This window comes from Sphaeramia orbicularis, chromosome 12 (assembly GCF_902148855.1).
Source record: "Sphaeramia orbicularis chromosome 12, fSphaOr1.1, whole genome shotgun sequence".
Taxonomy (NCBI): Eukaryota; Metazoa; Chordata; class Actinopteri; order Kurtiformes; family Apogonidae; genus Sphaeramia; species Sphaeramia orbicularis.
The window spans coordinates 36,949,591-36,966,246 of NC_043968.1; the positions used below are offsets into that span (position 1 = coordinate 36,949,591).

The following is a 16,656-nucleotide window of genomic DNA, read 5'->3' on the forward strand; positions in this document are numbered from 1 at the left end:
TGGCCTCTTCGACCCTGCCATTTGAGTTGTTCCTCCATTGCCACTGTTTATTTCTGCTCTTCCTGTTTGTGCTCAACTGACCATAAGGGCCATTCCTGTGAATGCAGGATAAAAAAAAAAAAAGCAGGTTGTGGTTGTGATGAGTGGTAGAAGGGTGTGCATTCACACAGCATGTAAAGAGATGACTCTCAACCACAGTACTAACATGTCAACAGAGATTAAACTAGTTTATTATTTTCAAAGAGGAAAAGAAATTACGAAACAAAAGGCAGTCATATTTTACACTAGTGATTATTATTAAATTTTTACAACCATTCAGTCTGCATAACATAAAGAAATAATTCTACATCTTTGTTTCTTTCGTATTTTTGGTACTCTGATTTATACATACAAATAACAAATACAGGAACTTTTTTCACAATGCATATAATCTGTGGGCAGGAAGAAAGTCTTTCAGGTGATCAAATGTGTGTGTGCATGTGTGTGTGCGTGTAAGTGTGTATACGTGTGCGTGTCAACACAAACCAATAGCCCGAGACCTATAGCACATCCAAAAGAAAAAAAAAAAAAAAACAGAAGAGAGACGCCTGCAGTCAGATCCGCCGACTCTCTACAAACTTAATGCAACACAATTCTCGCAGGCAAAAGCTGAGGCCTGCCCTTTCTCCTCTTCTCACCTCCTCCCTTTTCTTTCCTCCGGGTCTCGGAGGTGTCCTGTCCTCTCTCCTCTGGCGGCAAAGTCTCTCCACCTGCTGCGACTCGTACCCTTCTCATCATTAGCTGCCCAGGGGCAAGTTTCCGTTTTTTTTTTTACTTAATTAAAAAGTCTTCATTAAATGTACTGTATTTCATACAATTTGTACAAATATATTCAATGTCTGTCTCTCCTCATCTTCATCAGCAGAAGGAAGGGAGTGGGATTCCTGTTATACAGGCGCAAGATGCGGAGAGGCTGAATGGGAAATTAAGGGAGGGGCGTCATAAAAGTTTTTAATGTCTGCTTTTGTGATGTCTGTGTGTGGAAAATGGCTTTTTGTACACAAATGGAGCTCCTTATCATGTGGATCAGCTGGGAGGACAGCGTCTTTGTGGTGGTGGTGGTGGCAACTTGGAGAGAAAATGCTCTTTCTCTCCCTGGTTGGGGGACAAACAAAATCCCCTCCGAGGTCAGTGTGCCCCAGTCAAGTCAAGTCTGCAAAGCATTCACATCGCAGAGGTACACTGTGATTTTATAAAAATAAGATACAACTGAGGACAAAGGAGTCTAAAGCCTGTCGTTCTCACACCGCAGCGAGGTGGTGAGACAGGGGAGCGTAGGTCGGGCCAAGGAGCGGTTTATTTGTCTTTTGGGATAAGGAAGCAGGTCAGCAGAGGTACCGTGGGGTGTGGTGGTGACGAGGCCGAGGGTTCAGGGGCGGCCCCGCTACATGGGAAGGTCTAACCCATGGCTGTGACCATACTGGAGTGGTGGGGGGCGAACTGGAGGCTTGAGGAGGGGTGCATGGGTGTGGGGGTGGTCAACATGTGGCTGGAGTGTGAGAAAGGAGGGAAGGAGGACATGTGGCGGGACAGGGCGGCCGGGCTGAAGGAGCTGCTCTTGTCCATCAGGCTCTTGGAGAAATCATCCATGTTGTCTTGGGACTTTTTGCTCTTCTTGGACTTGCTGGACATCTTCCTGTTCCTGGTCTGGATGCCTTCCTTCTTCATGGTCAGAGGTCGGTTGATCTGCTCTCGAAAGGAGACAGAGAGGACGGCAGATTAGTATTTTATCTGTCGGGTTTTAGAACATTCTGCTCACATGCAAGATACACATCTCATAAGAGAAGATTTAGATCAGGATGCATTTATTTTTTACCTAACAGTGTTTCTAGACATAAGCCTTTTTGAGGAGTGTCTGTGTTTTAAAATAAAGAGAAAAATGTGGCACAGATAGAGCTTTAGTGGCAGATTTGGGGTTTTGGTACAGACATAATGACATGTAATGGACTTCTATTATGAGGCAAATCAGACTGTCCCATCCTGAAACAGAAGATTGTTTACATATACTCTTTGTGTTTAAGTGTCTGACTGTGTGTCTGCGTGATGGGATAAGTCAGCATTCATCTGGACTAAATGTTGATTCCTTTAAGCTGGACTGTATCTGAGTCTGTGACTGTGCCAGAAAAAGAGAGTAAAAGGAACGATGGAGGGGGATGGAAGGAAGAGGGTGAGTGTGTGCACAGCAGAGACGGAGAGGAGAGAGGAGAAGGGTCTGGCAGCTAATGTGCAGCCAGTCGACCACAGAGACACATGGCCATGACGACCGCCGGCGTCGGCCAAGTCCTCCTCTCCACCCTCCTCCTCAACCATGTGGCCGTCTCCTGGCCAAAATGGCCCCGGCTGCCTTATTCCAGCATAGGTTTAGCCGGGAATGAGAGCTGGATGATGGAATTCCGACTGTGGGCAGGATTATGAGGGGAGGTGGATGAGGCCGACTGGCTTCCTGATCTTTTTGAGCAGTTCTTCCCAGGGAAATGGAAACAGGGATTTCTTCCTCACTCTTGCGCACTCTAAGACATTGCCATTTTTCGCTGACTCTTTAAGCAGAGTGGCCTTGATGATTAGTGGAGGGCAGAGATCTATGGCCCCCCCAGTGATGTGGTTTCATTCTCTAAGATGTGGCTCCATATTGGGGGACTTTCGCTGCCTTGTCTGCCTTGCTTCCAGCTCTGAGGCATGCTACGCCCACCTAAAGCCGGTCAGGCCTCTGCTCTTTGATGCTGAGATGTCTACCATCTCACAGAGGAAGCCTTGGGCCTCCAGCCTGCGCTCGGCCGCCGCCCGGCACATCAAACAAAGGCAGAGCCAAAGCGTTTGAGTCAATGACCACCGCAGTATACACAGCACAGCCTCTCACATCCTCTCTCCCAGCACCAAACCACCTGAAACCCCTGTGCTTAGGTGTCAAAGCTGAACATACTGTACCTCACTCAAAGATAGAAAAGATGAGAAGACATGTGGTGAGAAAACCCCCGATTACTAAAAAGAGACTGTTTTCTGTTTTGGGTGTTAACAAGGCCGCGTGTTTGTGGCAACTTTTCTGTTTGCACAAGCTTCTTATCTAAGCCAAAGCTTACAGGACAACAGACTGTTAACATCAGGTGTTTTGGGGAAGCTCACACATCAGGAGCACATGCAGGCTCGACTAAATTCTCCATGAAGAATGTGGAATTTGTTTCAAAGGGAGCACGCCCCAACAGAAGTCTGGATTTACCAAAATAAACTAATTTTGCAATTACACCAAGGTCAGGGTCAGTTCAAATGCTAATATGTAACTGGGAAATATTATTCTTCTATCCTTTTAACCTTTGTCTGAATCTGTTTCTGCAGCGGCTACCTTTCTGCCAAAAGTAACATGGGAAAATGATTTAACAGGGAGCGCTTGCGTGACAAGCAGGGCAACAGAGCAGGATACTCTTCCCTTTCCACACATGGATATGGGATATAGGCAACCTTTATCTGTTGTCTGTGATGGGGGGGGGAAATATTACCTATATGCGGCCTCAGAGCAGTTAGCCTGGTGATTATTATTATTAGTTTCAACTACAATAGCTGTTTGATTAAAAGTGACAGCTTTGTGCACAGGAGTGGGGAGAGAGAGAGAGAGATAAACGAGTCCCTGGGGTTTTCAGATTGAGGATGTGAAATGATGTGGTGAGGCACTAACCAACCCAAAACGAATCAGACGGATTGGTGGTCAGAGGGGGGACTCGGAGTCCCTGGCGCGCTTGGAACCAAAAGGCTAGAAATAAAAAAAAAAATGGCCTGGAAATTAATCGAATTTTAATTAAGCTCCTTATTTAATATTCAAAACCAAGGCGGCTGCGGGCTTAGTTCACTTCGTCTTATACATTTTAGATTCGCACTTACTGCCAATAAATCATATTAATTCTACAGTATTTGTTATCGCCGTGCCCCGGAAATTCTCTGCAGGGACAAGACAGATAAAATATTCAGAGTAGGAGGGAAAGGTGCCCAACAGGACGTGACAAGGAAGAAATAATAAGAGCAGGGAAGATGGTGTTGGGGTGGAAATAAATAAATAAATAAATCAAATCAATCGGCCAGGTCTTGATGCGCACACATTCCTCCTCAGAAGGGTTATTACTTACATTGTGCAGTTTAAAGTAGAGGCCGCAGGCGTTACACACCGGGTCCCCGTTGGCGTTTCTCCGCCACAGCGTCGTCGTTGTCGTTTGACAGTTTGCACATGATGTCCCTGCCCGCCTGGCCGCGGACTGCACACACAAAGAGGACAGAAAAGACCCAAAGCGTCACATGACCACGTAATTACGCAATCAACGAAAAAAAAAAAAAAAAAAAGGTTATTCACATAAACTGGAGACGAACATCAAGGGTGCCGTTTTGCAATTTTACTCTGAAATTCACTCAGAAACTAAGGTTTATGCAGCACTGGTAGCATTCAAATATGTCCCTTGGAAAAATATGGCTTTGGGTTTTAGAAAGCTACGCGACATATTTTTGCGCATCAGGATTTGCCAGTGCCATGTTGGTCATTCTAACCATATTTATGAAGTTTTCTTGCAGTAAATAGAACACAACAGTTTTTTATGGCACCATCTTAAACAGTCTTCATTCCTGCATTGTGCAAAGTCACAAAAAAAAAAACAATCAGTAAAGCCTTCATTTAATAATACATAAAGCATAGATCCTCCCAATGCTTTTGCATTTAGAGCAAGGCAAGCTGAAAATAGTTTAAAATAAAGACAGAAATACCAAAAACAGAGCTGCTTTCACTCGAGGCTAAAAATAGCGTCATAGAGCACATACCTCCTGGAGAATAAATATTTACAGAAGACATAAAAGCAGTGCCTTGAAATGGGAGAACTATTAAATCTGATTAAATTTCCCCTTAAAGTGAGTGTTTGTGCCACGAAATCTTGTTTAAATATCGGCCTCATGACGTTAAACAATTGAAATGAGAAGAAAAAGAAGAAGAAGAAAAAGAAGAAGAAGAAAAAGAAGAAGAAGAGGCTGAGCGTGTATAGATTTGGTATTGATTAAAGCGAATATGTGTCTCAGTCCAGGCCACATACGGGGAGGGTTTGGAGGCTGTGTGCTGTAGGGGATTTCTTGGATATTATAGATTTAAATATCAATATGTGATGCAGTGAAATAAACCATATGGCGACAATTGCACGGCAATTAAAAACATAATAAGAAAAAAAACTAGTTGGATATTTTTGGCTCCGCTTCAGGCTACCAGCAGAGTAAAGCTCACACTTGATTGTGACACAGTCAAAGTCATGTCTTCCCATGGATTTAACTGCCTGCCTCACAGCCCAGTTTGCTGCAATGGCTTGACATTGATGTTATAATCTCTAAAAACAATCAATAGACAGGTGACCACAAAGGACACAGGACTACATTATCTCTGGAAGGGATTTCCAATTGTACACATGTGGTGACTTAATAACCCCTGCTGCTGTGTGCTGGGAATAACCAATCAGAGTGGAGGTTATTGACGCAGGAATAACCCTCACGTCTGTTAAGTCCATACAATGCATGCATAATCCGTCTCCTCATCTTCACTTTTATTTCACTGTAATATCATTATCTTCCAACTTTACCTTCTTTGGAAATGATGCCAATGGTGTGACATTTATTAAATCGTTTTATGACAATATTGTTGCATCAAGAAATACAAGTAATGAACGAGTGAGGATGTATTATTTTTCTGGCTCTTCAGAGATATTAGATCCATTTCTAGCAGGGAATCCTTTAGTCTCAAATAAAAATGCAAGGTCAAATGTGGCGTGGCAATTACCCATACCTGACCATCCCCGTGTATTTGAGCAGTGTTTAGAACACCAAACAATCTGAAGTCGTGACTGTGCTGGCCTGCCTCAGACTCCGCAGCCTGTATGTTATGACTAGGGAAGCGGGCTGTGTTGTTAAAAGCGACTTATCTGCGCTGCTCAGATATCCGGCAGCCTTTCCTGGGAAGTCGGGTTTTCACATTAGGAGAGAGGTGTACTGAAGAGGTCCAGAGCAGGACTGGACAGCCATATTTGCCTCGAAAGACTTATTAGTCAAGAAGGCAGGGGAAGTCCTCTGAAGCTCCTAGGAGCTGCAGCTCTGACTACAGGGGCTTTCCCTGAAAAGAACTGCAGTAAAGGCAAAAATAGCCAGCTGAAGAAATCCTAGAATAAAAATAATAATAATAGAATGGTCATAATATAATAATAGCTGACCATTGAGGACGATTACAGTATAGGCCTAGTTTTATTATGGCGTTAATTTTGAATGCAGGCCTGCAGCTTGAAGCAGTTTTCTCTTTTAAGAGAAGCACTCCATCTCCAAATACACATGGGGCCTATGTTGAAACAAAATGCTCTGTGAATCAATGACACTGGTGGCAAATAAAAAATAGCATCGTCATTGCATTCAAAAATTGTGCAGTTTTTCTATGGTAGTATCTGAAAACAGAGACCTGCACTTGTCGAGTCAATTTCCTGCAGCTAATAGGCCTACTTCTTCCTGGATAGGGGAAAAACAGAGAGAGAGACGGAAATGTCATCAATAGAGAAATGTGGTAGAAACGTACCAGCCGCCGCTTGGGTTTGATCAGAGGGCGATTCTGCCCGTTCATCTTGTGATAGAGTCCGCAGGCGTTACACAGATAGTGACCCGTACCATCCCGCCTCCACAGCGGAGTCGACGTGGCCCCGCAGTTCACACACTCCCTACCCTCTGCAAGAGCCACACACATACACACAAAATATGGACACAACGTCCAGGTCAGTGGTAGCCCCTTTTCAGTCTGCATGCATGTAATGTATGCTGACAATGGAAAAGGTGGAAAAAATGATGAAGGACACTATCACTGCAAGAATGGAAAATGTGCAAAAATCCAAAATGCAATAAATGGTTAGTATTTGTACAACAAATGGCAATAATAATAATAATAATAATAATAATAATAATAATAATAATAATAATAATAGCCTAATGATAAATGTCTAATGAACACATTACATGCACAGTAATATACAATTACAGTAGCAATAAAATTATAATTCACTTATTAAATAAATATGTAGTTATCAGCAGTGAAATCATTAAAACAACAGTTGTGTTAAGGTCCTTAAGCAGAATTTATGTCAGTAAATCAGAAAATCCTCAAAGTACACGTGATCTTTAATTGGAATTTAATCAGTAAAATCACTTTTCTCCGAGATTAACATGGTTATACAACAGGCCTTCTTCTTTCTCCAATTAATTCAACAACAATAATAATAATAATAATAATAATAATAATAATAATAATAATAATAATATCATCTCATTTCTTTAATAGGCTGAGTCCTTTGTTTAGAGATGAGTGAGGGGATGTTCAGGTTTGACTGGCACTTCTCTAGTGACACCGACAGGTGAGCCGCGCACTAACAGTGTGATTATAGTACAGGGGCCTGAAACTGAAACAAGGGAGCTGCAGTCATAGTCAGATTATTTGAAAGCAGAGACTCACACGGGGCTTTTGTGCAACGCCGAGAGCGTTTGCATTTTCATGCAGCCACACTTCCCCTTTTTTTCGAGCTGCAAAAACACAGCCCGACTTCTTCACAAAAGAGAGATGTGACAGTCCGGGTTGGTGCCGTGTTTAGATGTGACAGACGTGCAAGCACCTGGAAAAGTGTGTGTGTGCGCGTGCGTTTTTTTCTTTTTCCCTTTTTCAAAATTTCTTTGGTTTACAAAATATACATTTAGGCTCATAATCTTTAAAATTTCATATGTATTTTTTCGACTGAGAAATATGTGTTGAAATCAAGTAATAGCTGTATCGGATCCAGTGTAGCTACACACAGTGAGGGGGAAAAGGCTTCTGCAACACAAGCCTTTACTGAAAAATTAATGATAACATCATTAAAAAGGAAAACACTCCTAAGATCTGGAAATATCTTTAAATACACATTATCTCGAATTATCCTTGAATTAAAATCATTATGTGCATTAATGGGCCAGTGTATGATGCTGAATAATCCCGTTGATATGCATCAACTAATCCACTGTCTTCTATACTCCCATCAAAGCCGCTGATATTAATCTCATTACAGAAAACTGCTTTCAGCTGCGCAGCAATAACCTTAAAAATAATAACCCCCACCATCATTTGGAAATATTCTTTCCTCCCTCAGTATCTAGTCTCCCCTCCCTCCGTGGCTGGTGCACTCTGCCACGCCGACCATTCACCCGCTTTTTCCCCGTGAATGAACGAGCAGCATCCGGTGCTGGGTAAACAATGCAACTGTGGCGTGCACTGGTCTGACAGTAATGGGATTATCTTAAACATATAAACGGGGCGACACAGCCCAGAGAGCTGGCTTCCTCTCTGTCTCTCTCCCCTTTTAGTTAGTGTACCACAACAGGGGAAAATGACCTGTATTATTATATATATATATATATATATATATATATATATATATATATGTGTGTGTGTGTGTATAAATAAATATGAACTCATTTCCACAGTGATTATTTTTTCTTTATTTAAATATGTGTACAAATAAATAATAATAATAATAATAATAATAATAATAATAATAATAATAATAATAATGGGCTGTGCGACGAAACTGATTTTTTTTTTTAAATTGTAAATTTTATTTTATTTTTTTCAATCGACATAGTTGGCTCAGTGTAATATAAGAAAATTTGCAATCTACTATTATTGTTGTCATCATTATTATTATTACGTGATGAAGAAAGAAGGAGCTTTAAGGCTTTATGAGTCGCCTGTATATTATTTGGAACACGTTGCCCTAAATGGCCTTTAGCCCAGAACGAGAGCTTGTACATGTCTATATTCATGTTTTATTTATTTATTTATTTTTTGTTCCTTCTTTTTTTCTCTGTTTGTTTGTTTTATGTATGAGATTAAACATGGCTGATCATTAAGGCTGCAAATCTGGGGAATAATGTTAGGTCAAAAGGGAATGTAATAAAGCGCACGCCTACCTGAACAGGACCTTGTTTTTGGTCTTGTTTTGGAACCATAACTAGAAGATGACCCACCTATCAGGCTACTTGGTGGGAAGAGGCCTGGGCCGTATTCAGGGACATAGGGTGGGTATGTAGCGATGGGGTGGTGGGCAGAGGAAGACCCTGCTCCGATTGATCCCACGCTCCGGCTGTGAGCTGACTCCAGTTTCATACTCTCGGCCAGGGTCACCTGGTACTTTATGCACTCTTTATCCTCCTGCCGCCCGGAGCTGCTGGAGCCCGGGGTGGACATGCCTGGGTCCGGGGATACGTCTTTCGGAGGGGTCGGGGGAAACGTAAAAAGGTGTGGACTGGAATGACCGGTGGACAGGGAGGAGGAGGAGGCCGGGGGGTAGACGGACAGGCTGGCCGGGGAGCCGTGGTGCAGGGGGTTCTTGGGGAAGGGGCTCAGGTTCCAGGGAGAAGTGCTGTGGTGCGGGGCGATCCCTTTGCTCCCCTCCAGCCAGGGCAGAGAGCCGTGCAGTAATGAGGGACGGCACACCTGGCTACCTGGGGCAGCACAGAAACACACAGAAAACATTACAACCTCAGCCCTGACTGCAGCATTAGTAAAAACACACAGATTCTGTCCCCTTTGGGCCTAAAGACGCATAGAAATCTGACAGAGGGCACAACATTACACACTGATTTATCAATGTATGACAAATGGGTCTATTTTAAGACATAACACCAGCCCATAATTACATGAATGTGCTGTTCTGATTCACAACACTGAAACTTTCTCTGTGTAGATGTCATTAGAAAGCTCATAAAAAGAGAAGCCGCAGATTCATTTGGGTCCCACACATGCATAATTTGACCATTTCCATTGAAGAGGCCTTCACGCAACTACTGAAGACTTGTCACTGTCAGAAGAAGCTACACTGTCACTGACTGTTGAGGAAGTTCAAGCCTACACTATAGGAAGCTCCACACATGAGAAGAATGAAAAAATATTTGGTATATGCTCAGATGTGAGAACATGCCACTAAGCTTTAGGCTACTAAAATATCCCAGGTGTGTGTGTCACCTCTGTGCCAGGACGTCTATTTGTTTTAATCCGGAACGAAATACCACATTGATCCAGAAAACAAATTACGCACGGGGTTTTGAAAAACTTGTCTGACATGTCAGTCAACTGAATGTCGTTATGTGTTTGCAAAGTTTAGACGGGAATAGTCTGTGATATAAGCGGTAGTGTCAAACCAATAATAATAATAATAATAATAATAATAAAAAAACTCCGGGTAAACCATATTTACGGCGTGGTTTCCCAACATTTAATCTGTCAGGTTTTTACAGACACAGTCAGCTCAGGCCAAAACCGAAACCTGCTCTGGATCACAGTCACATAATGCAAATAAATCCAAACACAGCGACAGTAATTGAGTCTGATCTGCAGGGATAAATTACGCACAGAGGGCTAAACACGAGAATGTTCACATTATTAAATAAAAGACCTGAAGAGGCCGTTTACTTACTGTGTGGAGGAGGAGGGTACCTCTGGACGGCTCGGACTGAGTTTCCATAGTATGGAGAGACGTGGTTCCCCTGTCCATCGATATTAAAGAGTACATCCACATCGTCAGCGAGAGGATACTGCGAAGGGTCCATGTATGAGTGGCCGAGGCCCGGGTGATGTGAGCCGGGATGCTGCTCGTTTAACACCGCGGGATGATGGCTCATCCATCGTGGCTGGTCCGCACTTACTTCCATTGCTTTGCTTTTTTCTTCAGCAAATGTTCATGCACGCCGAAGCAAAACAGATACAAGTCACAAGATAAGAAATAAACTGTCCCAAATCCGTTTTTTGTTAAATCCACAGGTTCCGCGCTTGCTTCCAGTCACCTGAAGACAGAGAGAGGAATTTATTGTCTTATTTTCTTTAACTGTTCACATGCAGCACGGCTGAAACACACAGGAGGCCCACGGTAAAAGTCAATTTTCCCGTTTTTTTTTAAGCAAGATATTTAAACACGAAACATACCCCACATTACAAATGCAACAAACGTGTTGTCATTTATATACGTCCAAAATGGAATCCGGTCCCACGCAGTGTTCCTGAACTTCTTCCTCTTTAAAAATGTCTGTTTCAACCCAGCTCAACAAGTAGTGGAGGTGAGTGCGGGCGCAGGGTTTGTTTGCAGTGGGTGGCTTCACTGCACACTGACCAGCACCAGCAAGTTAAACTCACTGATCAAATCTGTGTTTGTGCGCAGTTGTAGCTCTCTCCATTAACTCCGCTCCTCTCTCTCTCTCTCCCTCTCGGTCTCTGTGGCTCTTGCTCGCTCGCCCTTGCTCTACCTCTCCCTCTCTCTGTCTCTCTCTCTCTCTCCAGCCCCCTTTTTTTTTTTTTTTTTTTTTTTTTTTACAGTGAAGGCATTCTTTCAGGATGGCGCCAGGCAGCTCAATGCTTGCAGACAGCTGTGGCGCGACGCAACTTAAGGAGGGTCTGTCAGTGTCATCAGTTAAGGGGAGGGGCCTACTCTAATTGAATATAACGTGGGCCAGGAGAGAAGCACAAGATTTTTCATTCAGTGACCTTGCCAAATAAAATATTTTACAAATAAGGATATTTATTTCAAGTTAAACAAATAAAATTATACTCACTAGAAATGCAAAGTATCATTTGGAGTGTGTAACACTGTTTCAAAGTTATTATAGGTCATCATTTAAATTGTTAAGAAATGCGTTAAATCTCACCATCTAAATAGTAAAGATTCTCTGTTGTTATTTTTTAATTCAACATTTATTTCAATTAAAGTAACTCTAAATTAAATGAAAACAATGTAAGACTTTTTTGTCTAAATGGATGTGTTGCACTACAGAGGTTAACAAAATTAAGTAGCCCTCATTGTTTTATTCGACCTATCTTCTGTAGTTCATCTGTGCACAGCCGAAGTGGGAGAGACAGAAAGCTGCAGCAGAGCCTGTTGCTTTGGGCCAAAGGCAGGTTGCGGGACATTTACGCTCTTAAAATTGTGACAGTGCGTCCTCTCGCGGTGACAGGCACATTATTCTAATGGCAGATCCAAATTGAGCCGATTTCCTTACCGTGAAGCAGGCACGGACAAGGACGCCTGGAAGACTGAGTTTATAGTCTCAAAAAAAGAAAGAAAAAACCTAATATAAGCTTTTACTGTTTCTCGGTTAACGTAAGGTTTTTTTTTTTTGTTTTTTTTTTTTGCAATAACCCACTGCACCAACTCATACAGACAAGCAACAATGGCTCATGTCATTATTTATTCAAAACAGTGCATTAAATGTAACACGATAGTACGCAGAGGGAGCGATCGTATTTTCCATCTTTCATCTTTTTCCCAAGTTTAACACATGAGCAACTATAATTTAAAGAAGAGATACAGTAGGCTACGTGTGTGTGTGTGTGTGTGTGTGTGTGTGTGTGTGTGTGTGTGTGTGTGCGCGCGTGTGTGTGTTCTGCGTCATGCAGGTATGATGCTGTGCGTCTTCAGCGGTATTCCACCTCTGAAATGGAGCCGCTCCTTGGGGAAGTATTTTATGTCAAAATCCCGGTTTGGATTGTCCATATAGTCTCAGATAGGCAGTGTGTAATAGTAGAGTAAGGGATGTGTACGGGGTGGGGGCAGCCTCGGCGACGCCACTGGATGTGACGTCACCACGGTGTTTAAAAAAAAAAAAAAAAAGTCAGGAAATGAACTCTCTCGCAGACGCAGCGGGTAGGCAGCGGGAGCGCGCACGCCTTTGCACCACGTAGGTATCAGCACTATCCTGTGATAGCCTAATAGCAGGTAGGGCGGATTTACTGGGGAATTCATTGGCTACACACAAACGCGTAGCTCTTGAGCATGAAATTAAGGGATCAATAGTAGCCTAATAATTTAGATAAAGGTTATATTTTAGAAACATGAATTATTAAACGAGTGACCCTGTGAGGCCGCACGTTTAAGGTGATAACTCAATTAGTTAGTCCACGTCCCCAATTTCTTTCCCCTCTTTTGATATTGCGGTTGTTCTCAGCCGGGCGCGTGGGAGCACAGTCTGAGAGAGACTTGGCAAAGCGTCGTATTTTTCCTCTCCAGGATAGCCTACCTGGAGAGAGACAGAAAGAGGGAGCATTTCTCACTCAGGCAAACCTGAGACTGAACTTGGATGCAAACTGATGTAGCTGCCATTGTCAAGCTGTCAGCGGACTCGTGTAATTATCCTCTTGAAAAGTATCGCGGAGCCATTATCCACAAAGTACCCGTTATAGGTGCTCGGAGGCAACACATGACGGTAAATGTAGCCTAAAATCCCGATTATGTTTTTTTGTTTCTTGACTGGGATGTATCGAAGCTTAGAGAATGGGACATGGAAGCCATCCCATGACTTGATTCCCAAGCCTTGGTGTCAATAACGACAGAGCTTATTCAGCACGCAGTAAGACTGGCTCTCTTAAAAAGTTGTCATTTATAATCCCAAACTGTCGCCACGGAGGAAGAAATGGTGGATGCAGCTCTATTTTTTCCTGCCAGTGTGTGAGAGTCTAAAACTGTATTAGTCTACTTTTAAAGCTAATGGCCTACAAATAGAAGTGCTGTTGTGCGTAAAGGTTGATTCATAAAAGTAGGCTAAAGGCCAGTCCGACTTCTGATGACAGATCATTTACAAGTGATTCACCTCTGATTAAAATCATAAATGGCACCATTTGTCTGTGTTGAGGTTGATGATTTAAGACATGACTGGATTATTCCATTGCCAGCGTGGGGGCTGAAATATTTACGATAAGGTCTTTGTGTGTTTATTTTGTTCCTGTGCTGCCTATTTATAGACTATGGCCTCTTCAGCAATTACAATCATTGTTTTTCATCACAAATAATAATTTCCTTCCGTCAACTGATTAATCAGAGTTCAGTAAATAAAACCAAAATAAATAGGTTACATCACCAATACTAGTAAATATTAACCTACTATTCTGAAGAAAAATAAATGCCTATTTAAATCATAACTGTAAAAATAGTGTGTGCTATTTGCGCATGTGCACGTGTGTGTTTACTATTTAATCATGGCCATGTTTCTTTTCTTTTTTTTTTTTTTTTAAATCCAGGCCATAATCTCAATTTTGTTAATTTCAAAAATATTATTTCCAACTTCCTGTGATTTATATTAATAATTTACAGTTAATTAAATCCGTAACAAAAACGCAGCTCATAGAAAAAAACAAAACAAAAAACACATACATAGAAAATAAATATTAAATTAAAATGGTAAAAATACAACCGCTCTGTTCTTGCAAGTGTTTCCAGATGACAACGGAGATGAGCAGCCCATGATTAAAACCACTAATCCCTGTAAGAGTCGAAGTCAACTACCAGTTAAATGTACATTTCTATATTTTGAAAGTGTTACAGCACCGCAAGTTGCCTGAGTGTTATATAAAATGACTTATTCCGTGACTCATTTGTCACCTTTATGGTCTTCTTCAAGTAAAATAAAAGGGCTGCCATGGTGTGTGCATGTGAACAAAGTCGGTTTCTTAGAACAAAATGAGGGCGTCAAATTCTGCTTGTTGACAGTGTGAAACTTCAAAACAGAACTGGCTTTCCTAGAATGATTAAAATGAGAACAAGTCGAAGAATAAATCACCTTTTTCTTCGAGGGTAAAAGTAGCACTTGTGTTATTTTGTGTCAATCTTCCCAAAGAAAAAGAAAAACAAAACGGTCTGCCAATTGACTGACTCGTGATGCTTATCTGCGTCTATCACTTCTCGCCAGACGCGCTGATGTAATCTTTCATTTAACATACAGGCCCTTTTCACCTCTTAGCCTGTATGTCCCCACCAGAAACAAAACATCCACCTGCCTGGAATATTCATCCTTTTTTTTTTTTTTTTTTTTTTTTTTTTTTTTAAATTAATTGAGCTTTAACACAGTATAAGGCTGTGCCAAGTTATAAACGCGTTGAATTTGACTGATTTTATATTGGAGTTGAGAGTTAATCTACAGCAGCAAAAGTCTGTCTGACAGCTCCCATAACGGCTAAAACAAAATCTCAACAGTGAAACGAAATACATGAAACCACATTAGCTGCTGCCAATCTCTGTCACGCATGGGCGAATTTCAAGGCCGGCGATAGATTTATATCCATTTTAGGTCACGTTATAATATGTAAAAATATTACCAGATTTAATCCAGCCTGACTAACCGCTCTGTGTATTTTTAGGAAATAGAAAAAACTTTTTAACAGTATCAATAGAGAAGGGTGCGCGAGGGGTCTGTGTCGCGCGCTGCAAATGGGCCAACCGTTAGCGCTGTTGGCCCGTGCCAGTGCGCGCGTGATGCCCTTAATTTGGCACCCTATTCGTTCTAACGGCGGCTCTATCCAAGACATATCGACCAAAGAGGAGATGGAGGGAACTAATAACGAGGGAAAACCCAGCCTCAGCAAGCCGAACTCCTTTTTATGACCCGCCGGCAAGGTAATCAGATCAATTTCACGGCTTGTATGGGATTCTGCCTATACCACCAACCTGCGCGGTAATAGGTCGTTAAAACCCCTCATCTGCGCTATTTTGAGGGCCGTTCTCGAGGTAGGTAGCTAAATATTTTAAAAAATTCATTCGTCTTATACATTTCAATCCTGAGTCGTGCTTGACACATGGGGCGACGTCGAAAATTATTATTACGCGTTTGGTTAAAAAAAGAAAAAGAAATTATATATATATATATATATATATATATATATATATATATATATATTAAAAAAAACCACGTTTACTCCCGCAATAAACACAACAGCTACCAATGCTTAAAGGCAACAATGGCGGTCGTTATGGATGTTGTAGGCGATATTCACAATAATACAGCGCCCTTTTCCTGCAATGCACACAGACGATTTGGAAAGAAATGAAGGTGTAACCGGTAGCGTGGTCTGTGGCTGGAGTAAAGTCAGGTGACAAAACGCCAGGCTTTTTCGTTTTTTTTTTCTTTAATTCATTTAAATCAATACGGCTAAACTGGCACGCGAAAGCCCAGCACAAAAGTTTGCCATCCTTCACACACGGGCACCATCAGTTAGCTCTCATATACAAAGCCAGTGAGTGAAGAGGCAGCCTATTGGACAGAGCATTTAGGATGCACCGGCTTCACAGCAAAGCTAAATATTTACTGACCTGTAGCGGACGCTGGACGGATGGAGGCTTTTTTTCCGCAGATGTGAAGAAAGAGTGACATAGAGATGGAAGCGCCGATGGCATTTAGAGAGGCAGACAGAGAGAGAGAAAGAAAGAGAGGGCGAGAGTAAGAGCCGTGGATGGGGAAGGGAAAAACACACGCGCACACAGTAGTGGTGGTGGTGTTGCTACTGCTGCTGCTACTGCTGATGAGGAGGAGGAGGATGGTGGTGGTGGTGCGCGCGCCCTCGGTCCCGGAGTCACATCAGAACACACCGCGAGGAGGAACACGCGCGCGCACAGGCTACCGGGCAGGATGCACGCACATACGGGCCAAACAAAGGCGACCTCTTTACCGTACTTACTGTACTGTACACGCGAGCTCTTCCGGGTTTAAAAGCATCACAAGTTAGAGAAATAGAAACCGAATAGAAGGCAATAGAAACCAATAGGAAGATGAGGAAAAACAAGAGATAATATT

At 42.3% G+C, this 16,656-nt stretch overlaps 1 protein-coding gene across 10 annotated transcripts; it reads right to left on the bottom strand.

Annotated features, from left to right (window-relative positions):
- Positions 1 to 201: 201 nt before the first annotated feature.
- gata3 (GATA binding protein 3) lies at positions 202 to 16,375 on the bottom strand. Of its 10 annotated transcripts, none has more exons than XM_030150135.1 (7): positions 11,030 to 15,690; positions 10,524 to 10,890; positions 9,076 to 9,552; positions 6,697 to 6,753; positions 6,494 to 6,540; positions 4,152 to 4,277; positions 202 to 1,725 (listed from the first exon to the last, which is right to left on the bottom strand). In XM_030150135.1, the coding sequence occupies exons 2-7, from the start codon at positions 10,756 to 10,758 to the stop codon at positions 1,438 to 1,440; spliced, it is 1,230 nt and encodes a 409-aa protein (XP_030005995.1). In that variant the 5' UTR covers positions 10,759 to 10,890; positions 11,030 to 15,690; the 3' UTR covers positions 202 to 1,437. The 10 variants fall into 10 exon arrangements, with proteins under 10 accessions (XP_030005995.1, XP_030005992.1, XP_030005990.1 ...); XM_030150132.1 differs by having other exon boundaries at positions 9,019 to 9,552; positions 11,030 to 15,689; XM_030150130.1 differs by lacking the exon at positions 11,030 to 15,690 and adding an exon at positions 16,176 to 16,375 and having other exon boundaries at positions 6,494 to 6,753; positions 9,019 to 9,552.
- Between the last annotated feature and the right edge of the window lie 281 nt (positions 16,376 to 16,656).